The sequence below is a fragment of the Anolis sagrei genome, chromosome 3 (genome assembly GCF_037176765.1).
Source record: "Anolis sagrei isolate rAnoSag1 chromosome 3, rAnoSag1.mat, whole genome shotgun sequence".
Taxonomy (NCBI): domain Eukaryota; kingdom Metazoa; phylum Chordata; class Lepidosauria; order Squamata; family Dactyloidae; genus Anolis; species Anolis sagrei.
Genome location: NC_090023.1, coordinates 372,263 through 395,097, shown reverse-complemented (window position 1 = coordinate 395,097; position 22,835 = coordinate 372,263). Strand labels below are relative to the sequence as shown.

At 45.1% G+C, this 22,835-nt stretch overlaps 1 protein-coding gene across 1 annotated transcript; it reads left to right on the top strand.

The window, feature by feature from the left end:
- The first annotated feature begins 769 nt into the window (after window positions 1-769).
- On the top strand, window positions 770-21,793 carry LOC132772373 (zinc finger protein 135-like). The gene is made up of 2 exons (XM_067466345.1): window positions 770-856; window positions 16,031-21,793. Exon 2 carries the CDS (start codon window positions 16,300-16,302, stop codon window positions 17,359-17,361), a length of 1,062 nt encoding a protein of 353 aa, XP_067322446.1. The 5' UTR covers window positions 770-856; window positions 16,031-16,299; the 3' UTR covers window positions 17,362-21,793.
- Window positions 21,794-22,835: the final 1,042 nt, after the last annotated feature.

Below are 22,835 nucleotides of genomic sequence, written 5' to 3'. Positions count from 1 at the left end.
AGTCTCTCATTGGGTATCAGCCATTGGTTGAGGTGCTGGGTTTGAGCCTGCTGCTTTTGGACTCTCGCTTGCTGAGGAGTTCCAGGGAGTGTCTCTGTAGATGTAAGAAAACTATTTCTTGATTTAAGAAATATGGCACTCCCGTAGAATCCTAGAATCCAAGAGTGGGAAGAGACCTCCTGGGCCCTCATCCAGTCCAACCCCATTCTGCCAAGAAGCAGGACCCGGATGATAGGCATAATTAGGATACTGGTGGGAAACCTGTCCCATGAGGGGGACTGAGATCATTAGCCATGGCGGCAGGCCTGCTTAAAGGGCTCCCAATCCCTCTCTCTCTCTCTCTCTCTCTGCTTCCTTCCCTCCTTCCTTGGGGCCTCCGCCTCCCAGAAGCCTCAGCTGTTTTGTCCTAAGGACAGGGGATTCTGGGAGTTGGAGTCCCAGGAGATGGAAGGGAGGAAGGAAGGAAGGAAGGAAGGAAGGAAGGAAGGAAGGAAGGAAGGAAGGAAGGAGAGGAGGCAGGGAGGCGGGATGAAGGCGGGGAAGGGCCCACGCGCCAGACCCATCATTCCTCTCTCCGCCTCTCTCTCTCTCTCTCTTTCTGGCGCTCCGCTTCCCTCTTCCTCACACGAAGCCCCGCCTCTCTTTGGGACTCCAGCCCGCGGACGCCATCTTTGGGCCGGGCGGAAGTCTAGAGAGAGGCGGCGCCCCCCGCTTCCTAGAGAGGCGGGGAAAGGTTGGGGCGAGGCGCTTCCTTCTGAGCTCACTTCCGGAGGCGGAGCAGGACGAGGGAGTTCCTCAATGGCGGCAGCGTGAGAGAGAGAGAGAGAGAGAGAGAGAGAGAGAGAGGAGGAAGAAGGTAAGCGGGGGAGTGTTGGGGCCTGGTTTGGGGTGTGTGTGTGTGCGGCCTCTCTCCTTCCTTCCTTCCTTCCTTCCTTCCTTCCTTCCTTCCTTCCTTCCGGGCCGAGGGGACGAAGGGAAGAAAGGCAGGCCACAGAGTTGCGGTGAGCCTTCCAAGGCCTGAACATGAGGAATGGAGATTCCACCTCAGACATCAGAAGAGCTGCAAGACCAAGAACAAGCCACGAGAGTCAAGACCAAGATCCACCCAGAGGGAAAGTGTTCCTGCCAGACATCAAGGGAACCACTGACCGCTGATGAGGGAAGCTGAGGACGAAACACAACATAAAAACCACCTACAGACCCACCAAGGAAATCCAACCAATGCTCCATTCAGCAAAGGACAAGAGGGATTCTATCATTTCCGCAGGAGTCTCCCGTGTCCCATGCAGCTGTGGACAAGAAGTCTCCAGAGGGACCCCCAAACGCAGAAATGCCCAAACAAGAATCAAGGAACATGGAAGGCACGGCAGACTACTTCAGCCAGAGAAGTCAGCCATAGCAGAGCACCTGAGGAACCAGCCTGGACACAGCATGTTATTATTTGAGAACATAGAAATGCTGGACCACACCAACAACCACCATGTCAGGCTACACAGAGAAGCCACTGAAATCCACAAGAAGCATGTGGACAATTTCAACAGAAAAGGAGGAAACTATGAAAATGAACAAAATCTGGCTACCAGTATTAAAAAATTCTAAAATGACAACAGCAAAACAGCAGAGAGGAAACAACCAAGCACAGCTTAACACCTCTCAACAAAAGATTCCCCCAGGCTCAGCCAGGCCTTCAAATGCTAATGAAGGTGGTCAGTTGAAACATTCACACCTAGCTCCAGCAGAGACAGAGAAGAGATCTTTGCCCCACCCTAGCCATTCCACAGATATATAAACCCCTTTCTGTTGAAATTGTCCACATGCTTCTTGTGTATTTCAGTGGCTTCTCTGTGTAGCCTGACATGGTGGTTGTTGGTGTGGTCCAGCATTTCTGTGTTCTCAAATAAAATGCTGTGTCCAGGTTGGTTCCTCAGGTGCTCTGCTATGGCTGACTTCTCTGGTTGAAGGAGTCTGCAGTGCCTTTCATGTGCCTTTCAGTGCCTTTCAGAAAGGAAGAGGCCATGAAAATGAACAAAATCTGGCTCCCAGTATTAAAAAACTCTAAAATTATAACAGCTAAACAACAGAGAGGAAAAAACCAGGCACAGATTAACACCTCCCAGCAAGAGATTTTCCCAGGCTCAGGCAGGCCTTCAAATGCTAATGAAGGTGATCAGCTAAACATTCACACCTAGCTCCAGCAGAGAAGAGCTCCTTGCCCCACCCCAGCCATCCCACAGATATATAAACCCACTGTCCTAATTCCAACAGACCTCACACCTCTGAGGATGCTTGCCATAGATGCAGGCGAAACGTCAGGAGAGAATGCCTCTAGAACATGGCCATATAGCCCGAAAAACCCCACAAGAACCTAGTGATTCCAGCCATGAAAGCCTTCGACAATACATGAGGAAGAACTTCCTGACTGAGAGAGCTGTTCAGCAGTGGAACTCTCTGCCTTTCCCCAGAGGGAGTGTGGTGGAGGCTCCTTCTTTGGAAGCATTTATTATTATTATTATTATTATTAACCTTTATTTGTCCCCCGCTAGCATCTCCCGCAGGACTTGATGCGGCTTACAAAGGCCAAGGCCTCAACACAACAACAATAGACAATAACATTACAATGCAAAGCAAATTAAAAACATAAGCAATAACAAAACATTACACTATTACGCAATAAAACCAGGGCCGGGCCAATGAAGGGTACAGGTTAAAAGTGCTGGGTGTAAGAGGTGGTATGTTGGATTTCCGGGCAAGTGCAGAGTGCAGAGAGTCTTAAACTCTAATCAAGTGCTTCTGGGTCATAGTGCTGGGGGTTATCCTATTCCGGAAAGGCACATCGGAATAGCCAGGTCTTCAAGTTCTTCCTAAAGACTGCCAACGTGGGTGCTAGTCTAATGTCTTTGGGGAGGGTGTTCCAAAGTCAGGGGGCAACCACAGAGAAGGTCCTATCCCTCGTCCCCACTAAACAAGCCTGTGATGCAGTTAGGATCGCGAGCATGGCCTCTCCGGATGAGCAAAGGGAGCGTGTGGGTTCGTAAACAGAGATGCGGTCACGCAGGTAGGCGGGTCCCAAACCGTTCAGGGCTTTGTAGGTGAGCACCTGCACCTTGAATTGGGCTCGGAAAATGAATGGCAGCCAATGGAGCTCCTTAAACAGGAGGGTTGACCTCTCTCTGGAAGGAGCACCAGTTAACATCCTGGCCAGCGGTTTTAAACAGAGGCTGGATGGCCATCTGTCAGGGGTGCTTTGAATGCAATATTCTTGCTTCTTGGCAGAAGGGGGTTGGACTGGATGATGACCCAGGAGGTCTCTTCCAACTCTTTGATTCTATGATTCTAGGATTCCGGGCTGCCTGGCTATGTCCCAGCAGCATTCTCTCCTGACCTTTCGCCTGCATTTATGGCAGGCATCCTCAGAGGTTGAGAGGTCTGTTGGAAACTAGAAAAATGGGGTTTATATATACACTAGCCGTCCCCTGCCATGCATTGCTGTGGCCCAGTCTGTGTAGATGTTTTGTGTGTGTGTGCATATGTGTTTATGTGTGTATATATATTTGTATATTTGGGCATGTTTATCCTGAAGAAGAGAAGGCTGAGAGGAGATATGATGAGGGCCATGTATAAATATGTGAGAGGAAGCCACAGGGAGGAGGGAGCAGATCAAGGGTCTGGAGAACAAGCCCTATGAGGAGCGGCTTAAGGAGCTGGGCATGTTGAGCCTGAAGAAGAGAAGGCTGAGAGGAGACATGATAGCCATGGATAAATATGTGAGAGGAAGCCACAGGGAGGAGGGAGCAGATCAAGGGTCTGGAGAACAATCCCTATGAGGAGCGGCTTAGGGAACTGGGCATGTTTAGCCTGAAGAAGAGAAGGCTGAGAGGGGATATGATGAGGGCTATGTATAAATATGTGAGAGTAAGCCACAGGGAGGAGGGAGCAGATCAAGGGTCTGGAGAACAAGCCCTATGAGGAGCGGCTTAAGGAGCTGGGCATGTTTAGCCTGAAGAAGAGAAGGCTGAGAGGAGATATAATAGCCATGTATAAATATGTGAGAGGAAGCCACAGGGAGGAGGAGGAGGGAGGGAGCTTCCTTTCTGCTTCCCTGGAGACTAGGACGCAAGGGAACAATGGCTTCAAACTACAAGAGAGGAGATTCCATCTGAACATGAGGAAGAACTTCCTGACTGTGAGAGCCGTTCAGCAGTGGAACTCTCTGCCTTCCCCGGAGGGAGTGTGGTGGAGAATCCTAGAATCAACTCTCCTTGATTCTATATGTGTATATATGTGTGTTTGTATATATAGATAAAATATAGATAGATAGATAGGTGTATATGTGTGTGCATATCTATGTTTATATGTGTAGATGTATATTGTGTATATGTGTGTGTGTATGTCTATATTTCGCAGGGCTTTCTCAGTGGTGGCCCCTCACCTGTGGAACTCACTCCCGGGGGAAATCAGGGCATCACCATCCCTCCTCGCCTTCACGAGGAGGGTGAAGACGTGATTATGGGACCAGGCCTTTGGGCACTCTGGCAATTAAATCAGACAATCAGGCAAGTATGTCCAACAGGATTGATGAAGTGGAACGTAAAACTATTATTATTTATTATTTATTTACTACTCTTATATACCGCAATTCTCAGCCTACTGGCGACTCATTGCGGTGTACAACATAGAAAAACAGGTGCAGAATACAACATAATATAAAATCATCCACAGTACATAGTTATCACATCATCAAAACATCAAATTACTACAAGATCATTCCGAGTCGTCTCATCGTCGAATTCACAATCCGATACCATTTCCGTTGTTCCATTCCTATGGTCAAATCACCAGTCATTACACTTCTATGCAAAAGCCTTCTTAAACAACCAGGTCTTCAGCTTCCTGCGTAAGATCAACAGGGAGGGGGCTAACCTGATGTCCACGGGAAGGGCGTCCCACAGCCGAGGAGCCACCACCGAGAAGGCCCTATCTCTCGTCCCCGCCAGCCGTGCCTGAGACGCAGGCGGGATTGAGAGCAGGGCCTCCCCGGAAGATCTCAAAGTCCTGGTGGGTTCATAGGCCGAGAGGCGGTCAGTTAGGTATCTTGGGCCGGAACCGTTTAGGGCTTTATAGGCCAGTGCCAGCACCTTGAATTGAGCCCGGTAGCAGATCTATGAAAACTAGATCTATAAAACTAGATCTATGAGTTAGCGAATGCTGACCATGTAAGAGGAGAAATTGGGTTGGTATTGGTTTTTATTGATTTTATTGATTTTATGGTTATAATGTATATTGGTTGTTAACTGTGAATTGATGTAATTTTGTGTATGTTTGTCTTTATGATGCAGGCATTGAATGGTGCCTTTGCCTTGTAAGCCGACCTGAGTCCCCTTCGGGGTGAGAAGAAAGGCGGGGTAGAAGAACCCCAAATAATAAATAAATAGGTTCTTGTGGGTTTTTTCGGGCTATAGAGCCATGTTCTAGAGGCATTTCTCCTGACGTTTCGCCTGCATCTATGGCAAGCATCCTCAGAGGTTGCCTGAGCCTGGGAAAAATCTGTTGCTGGGAGGTGTTAATCTGTGCCTTTGCTGAACGTAGCATTTGTTGGATTTTCAAGATTTTCAAGAAAATCCAACCAATGCTCCGTTCAGCAAAGGACAAGAGGGATCCTCTCACCTCTGCAGGAGTCTACCATTGTATTCCATGCAGCTGTGGACAAGAAGTCTCCAGAGGTTACCACCAAACGCAGCAGCATTTCCCAAACACGCATCAAGGAACATGAAAGGCACTGCAGACTCCTTCAACCAGAGAAGTCAGCCAGAGCAGAGCACCTGATGAACCAGCCTGGACACAGCATAGTATTTGAGAACACAGAAATGCTGGACCACTCTCACAACCACCATGTCAGACTACACAGAGAAGCCATTGAAATCCACAAGAAGCATGTGGACAATTTCAACAGAAAGGAGGAAACCATGAAAATGAACAAAATCTGGCTACCAGTATTAAAAAACTCAAAAATTACAACAGCACAACAACAGAGAGGAAAAAACCAGGCACAGATTAACACCTCCCAGCAACAGATTTTTCCCAGGCTCAGGCAGGCCTTCAAATGCTAATGAAGGTGATCAGCTAAACATTCACACCTAACTGCAGCAGGGAAGAGCTCCTTGCCCCGTCCCAGCCATTCCACAGATATATAAACCCATTTTTCCTACTTCCAACAGACCTCACAACCTCTGAGGATGCTTGCCATAGATGCAGGCGAAACGTCAGGAGAAATGCCTCTAGAACATGGCCATATAGCCCGAAAAAACCCACAAGAACCTAGTGATTCCAGCCATGAAAGCCTTCGACAATACAATAAATAAATAAATAAATATGTAGATGTGTGCATATGTATATGTATGTGTATATTTGTGTGTGCTTGTGTATATATATGTTTGTGTATGTATGTGTGCATGTGTATATGTATATGAGTGTATTTGTATATGTATATATAGTTTATTTTGGGGGGTTTTAAGTCCGTTTTGCTGGGCTTTATGTATGTGTTTTAGGAGTGGTGGTCACTCATTGGCCTGATGGGTACTTTTTGTTTAAATTTAGTGTCAATCCGTCCAGTGGTTTTTCAGTTCTGTTAATCCCACAAATGAACATTACATTTTTATTTATATAGACTAGCTGTACTCGCCACGCGTTGCTGTGGACAACCCTCCCTCCCTCCCTCTTTCTAGGTTTTTAAATGCTGTATGTTTGATTTTGTTATTGTCTATTGCTTATTGTGTATTTTTCTGTTTTTGAGTTATTTAAACTGTTTTATATTGATTATTGTTATTGCTTTTGTTTATTAATGTATTGTGGGCTCGGCCTCATGTAAGCTGCACGGAGTCCCTTGGGGAGATGGTAGCGGGGTACATATATAAAGTATTATTATTATTATTGTTATTATTATTATTATTATTTATCTCCTTTCCCCTTACTTCACTCCCTCTTTACTTCCTTCCCTTTTCTTCCTTCTCTACCTGTTTCTTTCCTTCCCCCTTTTTCTTTTCCTCTTTCTCGTTCCTTCTCTACCTCTTCCCTTCCTTCCTTCACTTTTTGCTTCCATCCTTCCTTCTGCCTTTCCTTCCCTCTTTCTCTCCTTTCTTTCCCTCCTTCCCTCGCTGCTCCCTTCCTTCCTTCCTTCTCTACCTCTTTCCTTCCTTTCTTTGCTTTTTGCTTCCATCTTTCTTGCTTACTTTCCTTCTTTCTTTCTCCCCTTCCTTCCTTCCCTCTTCCTTCCTTCCCTCTTCCTTCCTTTTTTTCTGCATCATCATTTAACTTGTTAAGTCCTTTCCACTGTTTTTTTTGGGGGGGGGGGGTTCATGAGTGATGGTCACTCATTGGTCTGTTAGGGGTGTGGTGCCCAAATTTGGCGTCAATTCGTCCAGTGGTTTGTGAGTTATGTTAATCCCACAAACGAACATGACATATTTATTTATATGGATGGATATACCTGTGGGAAAATGTCCAGGGTGGGTGAAAGAACTGTTGTCTGTTGGAGGCAGGTGTGAATGTTGCCATGACCTACTTTGATTATCATTAAATGGCCTTGCAGCTTCAAAGCCTGGCTGCTTCCTGTCTGGGGGAATCCTTGGTTGGGAGATGTTAGCTGGCCCTGATTGTTTGCTGTCCTGATTTTATTATTAATTTATTTATTTTGGGCACTTCTACCCCACCCTTCTCAACCTCCGAGTGGGGACTCAGGGCGGCTTACAACCATAGAATCATAGAATCAAAGAGTGGGAAGAGACCTCCTGGGCCATCCAGTTCAACCCCCTGCTAAGAAGCAGGAATGTTGCATTCAAATCACCCCTGACAGATGGCCACCCAGCCTCTGTTTAAAAGCTTCCAAAGAAGGAGCCTCCACCACACCCCAGGGCAGAGAGTTCCACTGCTGAACAGCTCTCACATTCTTCCTCATGTTCAGATGGAATCTCCTCTCTTGTAGTTTGAAGCCATTGTTCCCTTGCGTCCTAGTCTCCAGGGAAGCAGAAAGGAAGCTTGCTCCCTCCTCCTCCTCCCTGTGGCTTCCTCTCACATATTTATACATGGCCCTCATCATATCTCCTCTCAGCCTTCTCTTCTTCAGGCTAAACATGCCCAGCTCCTCAAGCCGCTCCTCATAGGGCTTGTTCTCCAGACCCTTGATCATTTTAGTCACCCTCCTCTGGACACATTCCAGCTTAGAGTCAATCTCTCTCTTGAATTGTGGTGCCCAGAATTGGACACAATATTCCAGGTCAAGTGGTCTAACCAAAGCAGAATAGAGCATGGGGAGCATTACTTCCTTAGATCTAGACACTATGCTTCTATTCATGCAGGCCAAAATCCCATTGGCTTTTTTTGCCGCCACATCACATTGTTGGCTCATGTTTAACTTGTTGTCCACGAGGACTCCAAGATCTTTTTCACACGTCCTGCTCTCGAACCAGGCATTGTCCCCCATTCTGTGTCTTTGCATTTCGTTTTTCCTGCCAAAGTGGAGTATCTTGCATTTGTCCCTGTTGAACTTCATTCTGTTAGTTTTGGCCCATCATCTCTCTCATCTGTCAAGATCCCTTTGAATCCTGCTCCTGTCCTCTGGAGTCTTGGCTCTCCCTCCATCTGAGTCATGAATGAAGATCCTGATCAGGACCGGGCCCAGGAGGGAACCCTGCGGATGGCCCTCCGCTCATCACTTCTTTCCAGGAGGAAGAGGAGGAAGCCTTGGGGAGAATCACCCTCTGCTCACCATTGCTCATAAAAAGACTGAAAAACACAGCAGGAAGGACTTAAAAAAGACATTTAAAAAAAAACCCCAACATTACAACACATGCACAAAACCACATAATGTCTATACACGAGTATAATCCTAGTTTTTCAGCCCTCGTTTTAGGCTGAAAAAGTCCCCCTCGGCTTATACTCAAGTCAAGGTTATTTGTTATTTTCCTCTGTTATATTTTTAGTACGTTTATAATTTTATTCTATTATTATCACATTTATTGTTTTACTCTATTATTGCTATTACATTTAATATTTTACGATATTATTACTGGCATTATTACATTTCCATTATTTTACTCTATTATTATTGGAAGGACACGTAAGCATATTTACATTGAAGAAGGTTAGAATAATGGTTTAATCAGAGTTGGGCAACCCTATCTTAAATTACAGTTTTATGTAAATATTTAATCCACTGATGCATCAATATAATTTTATTGGCATCTATTTTTATTTTGAAATTTAGCTGTATTGGCTGCATTTCCCACCCTCAGCTTATACTCAAGTCAATACGTTTTCCCAGTTTTTTGTGATAAAATTAGGTGCCTTGGCTTATATTCGGGTCGGCTTATACTCGAGTATATGCGGTGTGTGTGTGTGTGTGTGTGTGTGTTTACACACATTATTAGAGATGGTGCTAGTCTAATGTCCGTGGGAAGGGTGTTCCACAGCCGAGGGACCACCACCGAGAAGGTGGTAGTCCACGCTCTGGTTACATCCCGTCTAGACTACTGCAACGCTCTCTACGTGGGGTTGCCTTTGAAGACGGCCCAGAAGCTTCAATTAGTCCAACGTGCGACAGCCATGATACTAACAGGAGCGGAGCGCAGGGAGCATACAACCCCACTGTTGCGCCAGCTTCACTGGCTGCCGATTTGCTACCGGGCTCAATTCAAGGTGCTGGCGTTGGCCTTTAAAGCCTTAAACGGTTCCGGCCCAAGATACCTATCCGACTGCCTCTCTGCCTATGAACCCACCAGGACTCTGAGATCTTCCGGGGAGGCCCTGCTCTCGATCCCGCCTGCTTCACAAGCACGGCTGGTGGGGACGAGAGATAGGGCCTTCTCGGTGGTGGCTCCTCGGCTGTGGAACGCCCTTCCTACGGACATTAGACTAGCACCATCTCTAATGGTATTCCGCAAAAAGGTGAAGACCTGGCTGTTTGAGCAGGCGTTCGAATAATTAGTGCAGTGATTGGTAATTGAATATAGGAATGGAACAACGGAAGACGAATTTGGATTATGTTTTGGATGATGAGACGACGCTGAATGGTTATTGTAGTAATGGTGTTAATTGTGTATAGTGTTAGATTGTGAATTGTTTTTATTCTGTAGTTTTGAATCTTGCTGTTCTTGTTGTTGTACACCGCTGTGAGTCGCCCCCGGGCTGAGAACGGCGGTATATAAGTAAAATAAATAAATAAATAAATAAATATGCAAACACATATACACATATATACAAACACACACAAAACACAGATACACAGACTGGGCCTGTCAAGACCCAGGCCAGGCAGCAAAACAAACGGCACCGTAAGAGTTAAAAGAAGGTGTTTAATGTCTATTAGCAAAACAAAAGGAGTCTCTTCACTTCAGAGATGTAAACAAAGGAGGCTTGCAGTCAGCAGAAATGTAAACAAACCGGTCTCAGTCAGCCTTAGCTGACGAAAGGAAAGTCAGTCTTTAAACTAAAGCAAACAGCTTGGACTCAGCAAGGAAAACATAGTCCGTTTCAAAGGCCAACAAAACAGCAAACAGCAATCCGCATGAGGAGCGGTCCAACGAAGTTTCCAGGATAAAGCAGGGGCGTTGTCAGGCAGTCCGAGGGTCAAAGCACAGAAGACTCACGAGTCAGGAACCAGCAGGGTTGTTCACAGGATCAGGTAACACGAAGCTGCAACAAGAACTCAGGGCAGGAGTTAACACAAGGCACACGGCATGCGACACTTTGAACTCTGCGATTAGTCTGTCCCCAAGCTGCTGCTTAAATCTCATCCGAATCGCTGGAGTTACTGTCAGCTGGGTCCAATTCCTCAGGTGAATCCAGGCTGCGCCATTGTTGCCAGTCAGCATTTCGTGCTCCATCCTGCAAAGAATTATCTACAACCCAATCATCATGAAAACCCTGGAATTCATCGCTAGAGGTGGGGGCATTAAGCACATCCATGACTTCCTGAACTTTAGTCCAGTCCAGATCTTCCTCTTCGCTGTCGAACTCCCCACAATCTGCTACATCTCTCAGGCGTTTAGCAACAGATCCCACATCGCTATTTGAGCTGCTGGCTACTCTTTTTACACCTCTGTAATCTTCCAGCTCCATTTCCTCGCGAGTAAAACCTTCAAAATCCTCCTCATCTGTAGTCTCTAGGAACAAGTCTCTAATCCTTTTCAGCTGCCGCTGAGCTTCATCATTCTCTAAACCACGTTTCCTTCTACTACTAGTAGTAGGTGCATGAGACAAACGCTGAGTCTCAACAGGGCCACAGCAATGCGTGGCAGGAGATGGCTAGTATTGTAATATTATTAGTAATATGGCATGCAATATAAAATATAGAATTATAATATCATATTATGAGTTGTAGTGTTATATTGTTAAAGTTCAAGTGCAGAAACATCTGGAGGAGGGGGCCCCGGGGGTCCGTCCACCCACCCCTCTCCTCTATTGCCCTTCTCTCCTGTACGGGTGCTCGGCCAAGTGCCCTCCATCCAGGGCTTCTGTATACCTGCCTCTGTTTTGGTGACCCAAGTGAATGTTGCATTTGCCTTTATTTGTCTCTTTGCATTCCTTCTCCCTCTGCTTCCATCCCTTTGTGGTGTAGGTTTTGTAAGAATGCAATCTGTCAAGTCAACTTTGCGGCCTACCGTGCTCTCAGTCCCCAGGTGTCCTGGGGGTCACGCTGCAGGGATGAAGCGGAGTTGGGAGAGATCCACACAAAGCAAGCAAGGATTTTCCTCTCAAGACAGATCACTTGGGATGGTCTGTCTGTGGAGGTGGCCACTCAAGGTCTGAGCTGAAATGTTTGCAAGCTGGGGATGTATTTAATGTCTTGTCGAAGGCTTTCATGGCTGGAATCACTAGGTTCTTGTGGGTTTTTCGGGCTATATGGCCATGTTCTGGAGGCAATTTTTCTCCTGACGTTCCGCCTGCATCTATGGCAAGCATCCTCAGAGGTAGAGAGGTCTGTTGGAACTAGGACAATGGGTTTATATATCTGTGGAATGACCAGAGTGGGACAAAGAACTCTTGTCTGCTGGAGCTAGGTGGGAATGTTTCCACTGACCACCTTGATTAGCATTTGATGGCCTGGCAGTGCCTTGAGCAAACTTTTGTTGAGAGGTGATTAGATGTCCTTGTTTGTTTCCTCTCTTGTTGTGCTGTTGTGATTTTAGAGGTTTTTTTTTAATACTGGTAGCCAGATTTTGTTCATTTTCATGGTTTCTTCCTTTCTGTTGACGTTGTCCACCTGCTTCTTGTGGATTTCAGTGGCTTCTCTGTGTAGCCTGACATGGTGGTTGTTGGAGTGGTCCAGCATTTCTGTGTTCTCCAATAATATGCTGTGTCCAGGCTGGTTCCTCAGGTGCTCTGCTATGGCTGATTTCTCTGGTTGAAGGAGTCTGCAGTGCCTTTCATGCTCCTTGATGCGTGCCTGGGCATTTCTGCGTTTGGTGGTCCCTCTGTAGACTTCTTGTCCACAGCTGCATGGGATACAATGGTAGACTCCTGCAGAGGTGAGAGGATCCCTCTTGTCCTTTGCTGAACGGAGCATTGGTTGGATTTTCTTGGTGGGTCTGTAGGTGGTTTGTATGTTGTGTTTCCTCATCAGCTTCCCTCTGCGGTCAGTGGTTCCCTTGATGTCATAGAATCCTAGAATCCTAGAGTTGGAAGAGACCTCATGGGCCATCATCCAGTCCAACCCCATTCTGCCAAGAAGCAGGAATATTGCATTCAAATCACCCCTGACAGATGGCCATCCAGCCTCTGCTTAAAAGCTTCCAAAGAAGGAGCCTCCACCACACTCCCTCCGGGGCAGAGAGTTCCACTGCTGAACGGCTCTCACAGTCAGGAAGTTCTTCCTAATGTTCAGGTGGAATCTCCTCTCTTGTAGTTTGAAGCCATTCTTCCATTGCGTCCTAGTCTCCCGGGAAGCAGAAAACAAGCTTGCTCCCTCCTCCTCCCTGTGGCTTCCTCTCACATATCTATACATGGCTCTCATATCTCCTCTCAGCCTTCTCTTCTTCAGGCTAAACATGCCCAGTTCCCTAAGCCGCTCCTCATAGGGCTTGTTCTCCAGACCCTTGATCATTTTAGTCGCCCTCCTCTGGACACATTCCAGCTTAGAGTCAATATCTCTCTTGAATTGTGGTGCCCAGAATAGGACACAATATTCCAGATGTGGTCTAACCAAAGCAGAATAGAGCATGGGGAGCATTACTTCCTTAGATCTAGACACTAGGCTCCTATTGATGCCTGAGGCCAAAATCCCATTGGCTTTTTCTGCCGCCACATCCCATTCCTGGCTCATGTTCCCCTTCCTCCCCACGAGGACTCCAAGATCTTTTTCACACGTACTGCTCTCGAGCCAGGCATTGCCCCCATTCTGTATCTTTGCACCTGGCAGGAACCCTTTCCCTCTGGGTGGATCTTGGTCTTGACTCTCGTGGCTTCTTCTCGGTGGTCTTGCAGCTCTTCTGATGTCTGCGGTGGAGTCTCCCTTGGCCTGGAGAGCCCAGTTGAGGTGGTTCAGTTCATCTTGGAGGAGAAGGTGGGCTTCGCAGATTCTTTTTGCACGGTCTGCCAAGGCTTGAATGGGGCTTCTTTTTTGACCTGGGTGACGGTTGGAGTTTTTATGTAGATCTATTTCTTTTTAAAAAGAAAATTGGGTTGTATAAGTAGAGTATAACTGTCTCCATTTTATTACAGTAGTATTAAAGAAACTAAATCAATATATCCATGCAAGGGAGATGACATACTTTTCTGATATATCTCAGTTTCTGCTCCTTTCTAATTCCATCTCAGTTCCTCACTTATAACTTTTCCCTTTTTTCCCATCTGCTTCCTCTCCCTCCCCCCCCCCCCCCCCCACCATCTGGGAACATCTGTGATTCGGTTTTGGAAGCAGGATATATTTATATTGTTCTGATTTGTTTATTCATACTGTTCCTTGTATTTTATCTTATTTTCTTATATTTTATTGTTGTACTAGGCGTCCCCTGCCAGGCGTTGCTGTGGCCCAGTCTGGTGATCTGGAAAATTAAGTAATGAGAAAGTGTTGGATTCTAATATATGTAATCTCTTTCTGCTTGTGGGTAAACAGCATTTGATTACATTTTCTTGCCCTGGTGAAGGGAGTTGGACTGGATGGTCTTAAGTATTTTCTATTGGTCATATGGGTTCTGTGTGGGAAATTTGGCCCAATTCTATTGTTTGTGGGGTTCAGAATGCTCTTTGATTGTAGGTGAACTATAAATCCTAGTAAGTACAACTCCCAATTGTCAAGGCCTATTTCCCCCAAACTCCCATCTGTGTTCATATTTGGGCATGTGGAATATTCGTGCCAAGTTTAGTCCAGATCCATCTTTGTTTGAGTCCACAGTGCTCTCTGGATGTCGGTGAACTACAACTTCCAAACTCAAGGTCAATGCCCACCAACCCCTTCTAGTGTTTTTTGTTGTTCATGGGAGCCCTGTGTGCCACGTTCGGTTCAATTCCATCATTTTTTTGGGCTATATGGCCATGTTCTAGAGGTATTTTCTCCTGATGTTTCGCCTACATCTATGGCAAGCATCCTCAGAGGTAGTGAGGTCTGTTGGAACTAGGCAAAAGGGTTTATATATCTGTGGAAAGACCAGGGTGGGACAAAGAACTCTTGTCTGCTGGAGCAAGGTGTGAATGTTTCAACTGACCACCTTGATTAGCATATGATTAGCTCTTGTTAACCGCGTTGAGTCGCCTATGGGCTGAGAAACTGCAGTATACAAATAAAGTAAATAAATAAAAGTAAATAAATGATAGCCTGGCAGTGCCTGGAGCAATCTTTTGTTGAGAGGTGCTTAGATGTCCCTGATTGTTTTCCCTCTGCTGTTTTGCTGTTTTAATTTTAGAGTTTTTTAATACTGGTGGTCAGATTTTGTTCATCTTCATGGTTTCCTCCTTTCCTCCTTTTTTTTTTTTTAGTAATGGTCATTCGTTGGGTTAGTAGGTGTCTTGTGTCCAAATTTGGCGGCAATTCATCCAGTGGTTTTTGAGTTATGTTAATCCCACAAAGCAACATTACATTTTTATTTATATAGATTTTCATGTTGTATATTTGCATTGTTGTATTGCTGGGCTTGGCCTCATGTAAGCCACCCTGTGTCCCCTTGGGGAGATGGTGGCAGAGTATAAATGAAGTTGTTTGTTTGTTTGTTTGTTTGTTTGCAGCTTTTCTATTCCGCCCTTCTCCACACCCCGCAGGGGACTCAGGGCGGATTACAGTGTACACATATATGGCAAACATTCCATGCCAATTTTTGACATACAAACATATACAGACATACACAGAGGCTATTTAACTTTTTCTGTCGCTTTCCTCGTCCATCTGCGACGCTGATGAAGCACTTCCGCATTCCCCGCATGCTTCCCCGCTGGAATGCTTTGCTGGAGTCTTCTTTATGGCCTCATAAATCAGTTAATTTAGCCTCCCCACACTTTAAGGTGGTACCTTATTTTCCTGACAGATGCAACTGTCTTTCGGGTTGCAAAGGTCGACAACAGGCTACACACAATTGGTTGGAAACCCACTCCAACCCGGGCTGGCTTTGAACTCATGACCTTTTGGTCAGAGTGATCTTAATGCAGCTGACACTCAGCCAGCTGCACCACAATCCCAGTGTGTTGTTGTTGTTGTTGTTATATCTAGGCAGGAAATGCTTTTGCTACCTTTGTCCCATTCTGTGCTGACCCTGTTGTAAGAGTTCTTCCTTTACGAAGGTTGGATTAAACTCTGAACACATTGCAGTTGAAGAAATGCCATGCACAGAATCTTGGGCGACCGTCCTCTTTGTATCTGACCAGGGTTTGATCTTCATTGGGCAGGTGTTGACGTCCTTCTCACTGGGCATCAGGGTGTTCTCGGTTGGGCCGGTCCTTCTCCTCGCTTCTCTTGCATTTGCTACAGCGCTAGGCTATTGTTCTTCATGCGAATGAGAATTTTCCTTGCTCTGCTTCTGATGGGATCTTCTTCTCATTTGTCTGGCAGATAATCTCTGAGCAAACCTTGTGAAGAACCCCTTCTGAGACCTTTGCCCTCGGGATGCCTTAGGCCCGAAATGGAGGCACACAGCGCTGACACGAACCAGAAATAAGCAGGAGAAAGACATCTTTCGAGCGACACACCTGGGAATTCAAGAAGGAAAAGAGGGGCTTGGGAAACAGACCAGAAGACAACAGCAACAAAAGACTGAGAAGAGGACATCTTCTCATATCTGTGAACTCCAGCCGTAATATTTGAATCATAAATGTAAAAGAATGGAAAACCTTCCTCATCCCTGTTCCACATCACACGCAGGGGAGAAGCTGCATAAGTGTGTGGAGTGTGGGAAATGTTTCACGGGGAGAAGTTCTCTTACGAAACACCAACGAACTCACACAGGAGAGAAGCCCTATACGTGCATGGAGTGTGGGAAGAGCTTCAGTCTGAGTGCAAGTCTGCATCGCCATCAAAGGCTCCACACAGGGGAGAAGCCCTATACGTGCATGAGATGCGGAAAGAGCTTCAGCCACAGTGGAGCTCTGCATTCCCACCTGAAGACCCACACGGGGGAGAAGCCGTATCAATGCACGGAATGTGGAAAGAGCTTCAATCACAGTGGAAAGCTGCTTTCCCATCAAAGGATCCACACGGGGGAGAAGCCATATCAATGCATGGAGTGTGGAAAGAGTTTCACTGAAAGTGGAGCTCTGCATTCTCATCAGAGGACCCACACAGGAGAGAAGCCGTATCAATGCGTGGAATGTGGAAAGAGTTTCAGTCTGAATGGAAACCTGCACTCACACCTAAAGACCCACACAGGGGAGAAGCCCTATCAGTGCTTGGAATGTGGAAAGAGCTTCAGCGAGAGTGGCAAACTGTATATCCATCAGAGGACCCACACAGGGGAGAAGCCATTTCAGTGCAAGGAATGTGGAAAGGGCTTCAGTCAGAGTGGAGATCTGCGTTCCCATCAAAGGACCCACACAGGGGAGAAGCCACACGAATGCATGGAATGTGGAAAGAGGTTCTGTCGGAGTGGCGATCTGCGTTCCCATCAAAGGACCCACACAGGAGAGAAGCCACATACGTGCAAGGAATGTGGAAAGAGCTTCAGTCGGAGTGGAAGTCTGCGTTTGCACCAAAAGACCCACACAGGGGAGAAGCCCTTTCAGTGCATGGAATGCGGAAAGAGCTTCAGCCGGAGCGACAAACTGTATACTCATCACAAGACCCACACAGGGGAGAAGCCGTATCAGTGCATGGAATGTGGAAAGATCTTCAGTCACAGTGAAGATTTGAATTCCCATCAAAGGACGCACACGGGAGAAGCCATATGAATGCATGGAATGAGGGAAAGGCTTCAGTCAGAGTGACAAAGTGTGATATTTTTGTGTATATGTGAGGCATTGAATTTGGCATTTATTATGTTGTAAACTGCTTTGAGTCCCCCCAGGGATTCAAATGCATATAATAATAATAATAATAATAATAATAGTAATAATAATAATAATAATAATCTTTATGTATACCCCGCCACCATCTCCCCCAACAGGGACTCAGAGCAGAAAATGCTCTCTCCCTTGTACTCAGTAGGTGAGCTTGAGAGACTGGCAGGGGTGAGAGAAGGGCCTCCCCGGAAGATCGGTGGGGCCGAGATGGTTCATGGCAGGAGATACAGTCACAAAGGTAATATTAATAATAATAATAATACTTTATTTATACCCTGCTACCATCTCTCAAGGGACTCGGTGTGGCTTACATGAGGCTGAGCCCACAATACATCAATAATAAAGCAATGACAACAAATAATACAAAACAATAAAATAAAACTCATAACAAAAAAAAGGTAGGCGGGATGCAACTGTCTTTTGGGTTGCAAAGGCCGATGACAAGCTACACAATTGGTCAGAAGCTCACTCCAACCTGGGCTGGCTTCGAATTCATGACCTTTCGGTCAGAAGTGATCTTAATGCAGCTGACTCCCAGCCAGCTGCGCCACAATCCCGGTGCCATTGGAATAGTCCATCTGAACTTGGAATAGTAAATCTGAACTTAGAACATTGCTGGAGCCTGGTGTCATTCTTCCACCCCATTTGCGTCCCAACAGATAGGCTGCTGTTTGTTGCCCCACAACCACCTGCCAAGAAGCAGGAAAACCACATCTAAAGTTCCGGAAAAGAATGGCTCCGGTAGCCAATACTGTCACGCTGTAAGACTGTAGGTTTTATATAGCAATATTAAATGATCACTCACAAGCTGGTTTTGCTTTGAAATGGATATATTGCTTGTATCTCTGCAGCAAAGAAAGACACTATTGACTTTTCCCCACCACCACTTCCTTTTATACATCTTTCCTGCCCACCTCCCCCCTCTTACATGCCTTCATACTGTTGTCCTAGATCTTGGCTCTGCTGCCCCTCGGTTACAAATCTGGACTCTGGTCTTGTTCCTGTCACCCTGTTCTGGACTATGTTGTGTCCTGAGTATTTGAGTCTAAATCCTGGACTGACCAGCTGGCTTGATTGATGGACTTGGACTTTAGTTTGCATTCCTCACTATCTGACTTTACTTTGGAACTCTGATTTCAATCTGTAATCTTGGATTCTTGGTGGTTATTTTATGTTATTTATCACCTGACTATTGGACTGTAACCTCGGCCATTGCTTCTTCTTGCTCCCGACCTGGCTTTATAGTACTCGGCTTGCCTCGGACTTTGTGTATATTTATCCGTGCTTAGAGTGAACCCCCTGTGGTCACTTTAATACTTTAATATGACTGCCATTGGGAAAGGGTCCATTCGGATACACAGCCTCTCCCTCCAACCGCAGAGAATGGAAGGCAAAGAATGAGGACAATGACGGATGAAGATTCATTAATCAGTTGTGATGGACAAATTAACTAAGCTGACGAAGGGAAATATTTGTCTCACTACAAGCAAGATTAGGACATACTAATTTACTAGTACTAGGACATTTGTATATTGTGGTTTTAGGAATTAGGTTAATATTGTCATAGGCTTTCTTGTCCAAAATTTTACTGAGGTGTTGTGTGACCATGGAAGGGTAAAAGCGTTGGAGAGGCACACACTCAGAAATGATTGAAATTGGGAATAAACATACAATTTTGGACATCCAAAGCGGGTTTTGAACCATGCAGGAAAGTGGAGGTGTCATGAATGACTTTGAAGCATAGGTTCTTTTTATTGCAATTTCCAGTGTGAGAGGGTAGATCGGATTACAGAAAAACATTTAGACAAAGAATGACTTTAGACACAGAGACATGCAGATTGTATGCGACTACATTGGATTCACAGTTACATTGGTAAACAAACAAACAAAGGGGAATTACATTTTCACTCAACGTTCACAAACGTTCACACACATTCATCCACATGCATCCAAATATTACCATATCATTTCCTCCCTCCTTGGAGAAGCACCTGTTAGGCCAGGTCCTGCTTCCCTGCAGCCTGCCAACGCATACTTCCATAACGCCATAACTTCAAAACGCCGAAATGCCAAAACTTCTTTCCCTAAGAACAGTGCCAAGGACCAGATCTCTGTTTTCCATACAGCAGAACCTGACTCATGGCACAAAATCCAAGACTCCAAAAGCGCCCTCCTCCTTCCTCTTCCCTTGAGAAAGAAGCCCCAAAGTGACCAGGCGGCTCCCGTGCAGATCTGCCACTCTCCATATGTACACCATCTCTCTCCTTCCCATGGAGCAGAGCATAGTGGGTGAGCCAGACTCCTCAGGTCTGCCACACTTTCAGCATTATTAGACCGAGTCTTTTATAGGAACATTCTGCTGATGTTGTCCCAAAGTTGTAAATTAATGATAGACGTCTTCCATCTTGAATCCATCTCAGTTTCCTAGCCAGATATTCTTCTTGATTGGTGTTGACAAACACAAGGCTTGTGTTGACTTCCTTCTTAACATAAGGAAGGTTGCAAATATTTCTGTTATCACTGTCCCAGTTCTTATCACAGCTTCTCATTAGCAAGGTAGTTAGTCATTGCAGGCCTTAATATTATACTGATGTTTTCCAAAATTATTAACTCCATCCATACAACTTCCATTCATTCCTACACATCATATTAAATTCATATTTGTCAAATCTGCACATTGAATTTCTTGTGACGGGGGAGGGGGTTTCCAAACTTGAACCACTGCACTTATCCATTTTTTTGGGAGTTATTCTGTAATTTTCAGGTGTCTCCCAAGGTTATTTTATTTTTCACAACCATTGTAATTTATTTATTTATTTATTTATTAGCTGTATTTGTATACTGCCTTTCTCACCCTTTTGGTGTCTCAAGGTGGTTTACAGGCAGCAAGTCAATACACATAATCTCAAAATGCAAATAAAAACATTACATTACAATATAAAGCCACAACAGAAACAATAAAAACCAACATCGTTAGCGCCTCCTTGTTAAAACATTGTCCAATTCCATCGTCTAGTCATTCCATTTCCTATGTCACTCATAGGAAATGGTAAAGCCAAAAAAAAAAAAAGCATAAAATAAGCAAGGGAACTTTAAAAATCTCATTCTTTTGGCCAGCGCTGCCAGAAGGGAAGCAGTGGACGTGGCTAATCACAGCCATCTTAAACTGTAGTTTGTGAAGGCCAAGCCCCCAATGATAGAGACTGCAAAAGGCCCTGCTGTTGAACTACATTTCCCACAATGCACACCTGCTCAGTAGCCAGATGATGGCTGAAGGACCCAAAATAGCTGTCTGTAGCAGTCTTCCTCTAAATATAAAATAATAAATTGATTGAATCTACATAGGAGTCTAAAGAAAGCAAGCAATAAATAACTTTTGCAAAGCCAAGAGAACATCAGCTGCTTTAAAAAACAATCCTTTCACTTTGGCCTGACTGCCATGACCAAGGCCCTGGGGTAGCCAGCCCTTTATGTCAGTAAATAATGATAATACAAAATGATTGATTGCATCTGCAAAGAGGAAAAAATGGATGGATGTGTCTTGAGGGTCCCCTCCAACTCAGTAGAGGAAGCAAATGGATGTCAGAACAGTTTGGATGGTGCCTTCCTGCCCAGAAGAAGGGGGTCAGTCTAGATGTCCCTTGATGGGGTCTGTACTAGGATTTCTGTTCTCCACCAATTTAACACATTTTATGCCACACAGACAGAGTTTCTGGAGTAGAAAAGCTACTTTCAAACTACAGACCGCCCAATGAAACAGGAGATAACACTTTCAAACCAGAAACAGATTTTCTTTATTATTATTTAAAAAAAAAAGGTTTTTTATAAAACTTTGAAAATTTATCAAACATCCACGGATAAGTCAAAGGTTATGAAATTTGGTGAGCTAACAGTGGTCCATGTGTTCTATCACCGTAGGAAGTTTCATCAGGATTGGTCTAAAAATGAACGAGGGGGAATCCTCTGAAGTTTCGCCAGTGCTGTTTTTCCTTAGTGTGCATGTACATCCCCATTAACGAATCAATTCGGAAATTTTGGAAAGTTTTGAGTTTTGGGGTGAAAACATTCGAAAGTGACTTTAGAATTAACTATCAGCACCCCCTACTTCCTTTTTTTTTTTTTTTTTTTTTGGATCAACCAAACCTAGTAAATATAGACCAGGGCTTAAAATGAGTAAATAGAGATCAAAATCCCTATGCAGGGAGAGTTTTGTAGATTTGTTCTTCTGCCTGTTCATTTCATTCTTACTGTGTAGGCGTGTGTCCTTGTTCCTTTTATTTTTATGAAGTATTCCTTTGTGAAATAAATACCAAAATTGTAATTTGTGTCCACATGCTTTTGTTTTTCTTTTTGTCTTTGAATAGACATTATTTTTCACCAAAAAAAGCCAGTGTGATGTCGCAGGTATAAATGCCAATGTGATTCATCATCATCATCATATTTAATTACTTATTAACCGCCCTCCATCTGAGAATGCTCTAGGTGATTTACAGCTAAATTGTAAAAGATAAAATACATACAGAATTTAAAAATTAACATAGATCAAAAGCTCTGTTATGTCAGCTCCACTGGCTGCCGATCCAGTTCCGAGCACAATTCAAAGTGCTGGTTTTGACCTACAAAACCCTACATGGCTCCGGGCCAGCGTATCTATCCGAACGCATCTCCCTCTACATCCCACCTCGGAGTTTAAGATCTTCTGGGGAGGCCCTGCTGAGTGAGATTGGCAGGGACGAGGAGCAGGGACTTCTCGGTGGTGGCCCCTCACCTGTGGAATTCACTTTCCCGGGGAAATCATATCACCGACACCCCTCCTTTCCTTTAGAAGGAAATTAAAAACATGGATTTGGGATCAGGCGTCTGGGCAATCCGGCAGATAAATAAAGGACAACGACGACTGATAGGAATGGACAATGTGGAATGGATTTATGGACTCTGAGTTGGCGAACGTTGAGTATGAAATTGGTTTTATTGATTGTGATATACAATTGATTGTTTTAGCTGTTATAACTTTTAATTGCTGTTTTTATATGTCTATTTGTATTATTGTGTAGGCATCGAATTGTGCCTTTTGTAAGCCGCCCTGAGTCCCCCCTCGGGGGTTGAGAAGGGTGGGGTAGAAATGCGTGAAATAAATAAATAATAAATAGTAAAAAGCCAGATGTCTTAAGTGTTAGAGTAAAAGGCCCTCAGTCACGCGTGGCTCTCATGTAGGGCGGCAAGGAATAATCCCACAAGGCAGGAGGGGCAGAAAGAGAGAAAGCCCACCCACCTGCGCCTGGTCCTTTCCAAGGGCACTTCTCTAGGATCCGGTATATAAAGTAAGTCGCGTTGGGATGGTCGTTGCGACCTGCGATGATGGG

What these genes read in the sequence shown, in the direction of transcription:
- LOC132772373 (XM_067466345.1), top strand. Translation starts at nt 16,300, where the DNA reads ATGGAAAACCTTCCTCATCCCTGTTCCACATCACACGCAGGGGAGAAG.